This window comes from Trachurus japonicus, chromosome 12 (assembly GCF_045865225.1).
Source record: "Trachurus japonicus isolate A0001 chromosome 12, Traja_1.0".
Taxonomy (NCBI): Eukaryota; Metazoa; Chordata; class Actinopteri; order Carangiformes; family Carangidae; genus Trachurus; species Trachurus japonicus.
In genome coordinates, this window is record NC_140918.1 from 642,967 (window position 1) to 649,103 (window position 6,137).

General features: G+C 40.1%; 1 protein-coding gene across 2 annotated transcripts in view; it reads left to right on the top strand.

Annotated features, from left to right (window-relative positions):
* pi4kaa (phosphatidylinositol 4-kinase, catalytic, alpha a) overlaps positions 1-873 on the top strand; it is a 69,466-nt gene extending 68,593 nt beyond the window's left edge. For both annotated transcript variants that reach the window (XM_085792510.1, XM_085792509.1), the window contains exon 53: positions 713-873. In XM_085792510.1, coding sequence (XP_085648636.1) covers positions 713-764 — 52 coding nt within the window. In that variant the 3' untranslated portion in view covers positions 765-873. The remainder of the gene's footprint in view (positions 1-712) is intronic.
* Positions 874-6,137: the final 5,264 nt, after the last annotated feature.

The window sequence follows — 6,137 nt, forward strand, 5'->3', positions numbered from 1 at the left end:
CCGAATAACCGAATAATACCGAATACCGGAAGTCGTTATAAAGTTTTTAAATAAAATATTTTTTTAAACTTAATTTTCAAAGAAAGTTCATGTTTAGTGACTATTCTGACAGTTTTTGAATATTCCAGTTGCAGTTGCTCATCAAAAAAGCACAAGAAGTTATATAAAGTTTTTCATTTATATCGGCCCATTGTGAGTGCTGAAAGATGCAAGTACATTAAAAAAAAAACCAAGTGTCTTTTAAAACAGTGGTTCCTAACCTTTCTTGGTCAGATTTATTTTAATTCATCAATTAGGCTACTAGACATTTCAGGCGGCCCCACGAGGGGTCCCGACCAGTAGGAGTCACTTACTAATAAAGCTCCATGGGGTTTAAGCTGCCGTTTCGATCGTCGTGCTATTGCGTATTTATCTGACCCTTTTTTTTTTATATTCGGCCTTGCTTTGCGCTCATTCCACCGAAGGGCGAATGTTGCTTTTTTTTTGCAATATTCGGCCGAATATATTCGGTTACCGAATATTCGGTGCATCCCTAGTTTGAGTTTAATTTTTATTTCAGAGGAATTGACTAGTTTTTATTTAGTCTTTGTCTTAGTTGTAGTTTTTATTTAGTTAGTTTAGTTTACTACATTATTTTGCTCACTGCTAGTTTTAGTTTTATTCTTAGTGAACTCTAATAACTCTGTCTCTTCTCTCTGTCTCGTCTCTGCAGGAGTAAAACCTACGACATGCTGCAGTACTACCAGAACCAGATACCGTACTGAGGAAGTCCTGCTGCTCCTCTTTCTCCTCCTCCTCTTCCTCTCCTCCTCCTCTTCCTCCTCTCCCTCCTCCTCCTCCTCCTCCTCTTTCTGCTGTACGTCCAACACACACACGTCTCCACACAAACAATGCAAACCTCCTCCTCCTCTTCCTCCTCCTCCTCCTCCTCCTCCTCCTCCTCCTCCTCCTCCTCCTGCTCCTGCTCCTCGTGGAGAAGCTGTGACATCATCACTCTGCGACACTGAGACACTTTGAGCCGTCGTGTCCAGTTTCTCTGTTTTCTAACCAGTTTTAACTTCACTTCCACTCGAGCGTAAAGAACAAGACGACGACGACGTGCGACTTTAAAACCAAAAGAGGTGTTTGATTGATTGAATCGTGGGAATCGCCCTTTAATAATAAGTATTTTTCCTCTTGACGCTGTTGGTCGTTACCTAGCAACAACACACGACGATGGACTGAGCCGAGGGAGAAAGATAACGGCCATAACAGGAGCCATATTTACAGTGTTTGGTGTTGTTGCTGTTGTTGTTGTTGTTGTTTGGTTTTGTTCCTTCACTTTGATGCACTTTATAGATTCACTCATTGAGGCCGGTGGCAATAGACAACTACACCTCCTTCCTCCTCCTCCTCCTCCTCCTCCTCCTCCTCCTCCTCCTTCCTCCTCCTCCTCCTCCTCCTCCTCCTCAGCAGCAGGACCAGGGCCGTCAGACGCTTCGCATCTTAAATATTCAGATTATATTCAAACTTTTAATGTTTTTAATGTTTTTTTAGCTCATTATATTTACACCTATCCACCACTTTATTTTCCCATGATCCATTGCGTCACATCACAACGGAAGTCGGTTTTCAACTTCCGTTTCACTAGTAGCATTCTAGCGAGCGGCTAACTGGTAGCGTTAGCGGCTAACTGGTAGCGTTAGCCACCGGTGTAGGTACCAAATGTGGGGGCTCCGGGCTGCCAAAACCGTTTTGACTAATCTGATGTTTGTTAAGTCTAGAAAACGAATTATTGAACAAACATTACTATTTCTGTGTGCACGCCTCTGCAACTAGTCATGGCTATCGTAGCCGTTAGCTTTGCTGCTGCTAACAGCTAACAGCAGCAGCTAAGCTAACAGCAGGACGTCAGCTGTTAAAACCCTCCCGCTGTGGGACACCACATGAAACTACTCCAGTTAGCTCAGTCATGTTGGAACTAGGATATCCACTGGAAAAAAAAAAAATTTCATGGACCGTTTATTGAGTTATTTAAGACACTGCTAACAGCTAACGGTTAGCCCGGCTAACGTTAATCTAAAATGTAATGAATGGAGTGTCATGGCGACACCCAGCGTCGTTCTCCGGAAAGTGGTGGATAGCAGCTTATTACTACGTCTCACGTCCACTAGAGGGCGTTCACACCAAATCTGTTAACTAGGCAAGGCAATTTTATTTGTATAGCCCATTTTTACAAACAGTTAGAGCTGCAACTAACGATTATTTTCATTACCGATTAAATCGATCAGTTGTTTGGTCGATAAAATGTTAAAAAATGTTGTAAAACATCAATCAGTGTTACTCAAACCGAAGGTGTGTGTGTAAGGCAAGGCAATTTTATTAGTATAGCCCGTTTTTACCACCAGTTCTTTACATGGCATCATAACAACATCCTCTGTCCTTAGACCCTCACATCCACTGAGGAAAAACTCCATGGAAAACCCTTTTAACAGGGTAGTGTGGGAACACGTAGTCACGTCAATTTAAAGAAACTCCTCTAGTAAATTTGAAGCTGCAGCTCTACGATGCACAACAACACAACAGTTTGTCTTATCACAACACATAACATAATTAATCTGCGTCTTTGCAGAAGGAACACGTTGGAGCTTCAGTTTCCTCCTTCGACTGCTCTCTTCTCTTTTTTAAATTAATTTGCGTTCTGTTTGTTCTGGCGGCCCTGGTCCAGACTGAAGTCCAATCTCAGATCCCAGATCGTTGTGTTCTGGGTTCAGTTACCATGGAAACAGAAGCACTCATATCAATCATGTCATTATGATCCACTTCCTGTTGTGGTCACAGTCACAGACGAGCTTCCAGACTTCCTCTATTGATCTTCTAATGCTCTTCATTCCTCAGTGTATAAACTCATGACCTTTACTCCAGAACAAGTTGTCTATTGTCACTTTAAAACCAACAGAGATTAAAACAATGTGCAGTTGAACATGATGATGATTTAGTGTTTAGTGTCTGATCGATCAGAGATCAATGCAGGAATCAATCAGCATTTATTCTATTACAGTAGTAGTTGGTTAGAGTAGAAGTGTTAGAGGCTGCTGATGCTGTAGTGTTGTACTGTAGAGCCACATCTGGACCACAGCTGTCTCTCTCTCTCTCTGTCTGTCTGTGAGTCTGTCTGTGTTTTATCTGTGCAGAGAAAAGAAAACAAATCATATTTATCAGAAGATTTTAAAGACTTTTAACTTTGATGTTTATCTTCATCGTCACTCGTCCTCCTCGATGCTTTTAGGTTCAGACGTGAAACACGGAGCGAAGACGCTGCAGGTCTGAGACACGGAGGAGACAGAGTCAAACCACTTTACTCTATTACTTTACTTTACTTTATTACTTTACTCTACAGAAGCGTGGTGCATTCACTTGGGAAAACAAAAGCTCTGTTTTTCAGAGTAATAGTTTTCATTTTGGATCTATTGGCTCTATTAGATCCATGATATACCACCAGTAAGAGCGAGTAAGGACTGATTTCAAAATAAAGGTCACCTCCCAAAACAGATGCAGTTGCATAGTTTGCAAGGAAGGTGATGTAGATTTTCAAAGTAAAAGCCCAACGACACTAATGTTTCTTATCTTCACTGTGATGTTGAGGAGACGACCTGTTACTAAGCTACACACTGCAAAAACTCAACATCTTACCAAGAATATTTGTCTTATTTCTAGTCAAAATTTAATTTCTAGTCAAAACTAATCTCATTCTACTTTAAAATCAGACTCATCACCTAAAAAATAACTTGTTTTTAGACACTTTTTACTTCTTTCAAACAGATTTCCACTTTAAATAAGTAGAAAAATCTGATAGTGGAGCAAGTTTTTCTTTCTTATTACAAACACAAAAAAAAACTTGCTTTGACTGGCAGATTTTTCTACTTATTTCAAGTGAAAATTAGTTTGAAACAAGTGAAAATGATCTAAAAACAAGTAAATTTTTAGGTGATGAGTCTTATTTTAAGTGGAAAGAGATTAGTTTTGACTAGAAATAAGACAAATATTCTTGGAAAGATTTTGAGTTTTTGCAGTGCAGAGAATATCAGAGCAGTCTGATGGAGCGCTTTTATTCTGAAATCAGTCCTCGTGTTATGTTTCCTGCTAGAAATCCAAGTCAGAAAAAATATTACTGCAAAAAACAGAATAATATTTCACTCTGAGAAACCGAGCTGTGAATGCAACACGCTTCCATACGACTCTGATGCACTAAGTCAGTGGTGAGAGCTACGGTGGCTCAGGAGGCTCAGTGCACTGCAGCTGGAGCAAACACAACACACGTGTTTCCATGGGGACACTAAACAGCGTGACACTGTTTTCTTTTTAACTTGTTTTTTTATTTTTTTTGCCTTAATTTCAAAGTTAAACTTCAATATCTGTGTCTGTTCTGAGGTCTTTTATATTTGTAAAAAGTGAAATGTGACTCTTTTTTTGTTGTTGTAAGTTTTACTGTTAGTTTCAGTTTCACTACGAAGCATTAATCAGACGTTATTAACCCTTTATGAAGCTACATTCCTGCACTAATGTTAATGATAGTGGATGAACAGCAGAGTGACGGTGCATTGACCCCTCTGAGCCGCCGTACAAACTCCTCCTCCTCCTTTTACATGATCAGAGGCAATAAAAGCAGCCGCTCCGCTCGTTAGGAAACATTCCTCTAAGAGAGTGTGTGTGTGTGTGAGGTGAATCAAACCTCACCATGATGATGATGATGATGATGTTAATAATGATGATGAAGATGATACCTATAAAGCCATGTGTCCTCACACACCTGTAGTTGATACCTGAGAGCTGAGACTCTTTAACTTTATGCAAAACGTTCCTGTTAGTCCATGTATTGTTAAAGGGATAGTTAGTTCAACAACATTTTGGCAAATTGGCCCCTATACTATAGTCATAGTAGTAGGTTTATTACTTGTCGGTGCAAGCTGTTTTTAGAACGGCGGAGCAGAGCCGTGAGCTGCTCAGAGCTACGCTACGGAGGCTCATTATGGGATTTCTTGGTTTCAAACTCATCATCAAACTCATCAAATACACAATCCAACAACTCCACAACGCTCTGGTGGACAAGTTGTGAGCTGCACATTCACCACGCTATGAGATAATAACACAACGTTACCACACAGAGTTGTTTTAGAGGGAAATTCATGCAAAAACCACTGATGCACGTTGCCTTCAGGGACAGTTTTTCATCAACAGTCTCTGTATTTCCCTCTAAAACAACTCTGTGTGGTAACGTTGTGTTATTATCTCATAGCGTGGTGAATGTGCAGCTCACAACTTGTCCACCAGAGCGTTGTGGAGTTGTTGGATTGTGTATTCGTTCTAAAAATAGCTTGCAACGACAATTAAAGGTAACGAACCTACTGCTGCTATGACTATAGGGATTATGGTGATGGGCCAATTTGACTAAATGTTGAACTATCCCTTTATATATATTTGTGTGTGTGTGTTGTGATCCATCGAGTGTGTTTACGTTGCAGCTGTGACTTCACACACACACACACACACAGAGGTGATGATGACACACTCTGTTGTTTCTGCTGTTTTGCTTCCTGTGTTATAGTAAATATCCTATAAGCTGTATGTGTGTGTGTGTGTGTGTGTGTGTGTGTGTGTAAATGAGTGTGTATGCGTGTGTGTAAGTGTGTGTGTGCGTTTGTTTTTCTGTTGGTATTTTGCTCAGTTTGTGGCGACATCATCAAATCTGTGAAAACTCATCACTTCCTGATTAAATGTGTGGAACATCTCTGTGTTTGACTCCTTTTTATTTTAATGTTCAGCTCTAACAAAAGAAAACGAGTTCTAAAAAACATAAATGGAATGAAAAATATAAAACTACACTGTGAGTTTAGAGATAAAACATTTATTTAAATCTCAGAATGAGTTGTTCCTAATAAAGTGACTAAAGGAGAACGCAGCCGGTCGTGGTGACCTCATGACCTTTGACCTCTCGACCTCGGGGCCGTTTCACAGAAAAGAGAAAATTTATGACAGAAGCAACAAAAGAGTTTTGTTCAGTGGGAGTGAAACTTTGACTCGTTCACACGGGACACGAGTTTTATTTTGAAAAGGGAAAACAGGAAACACTACATCCTGTTGAAGGCTTTTATTTTGTA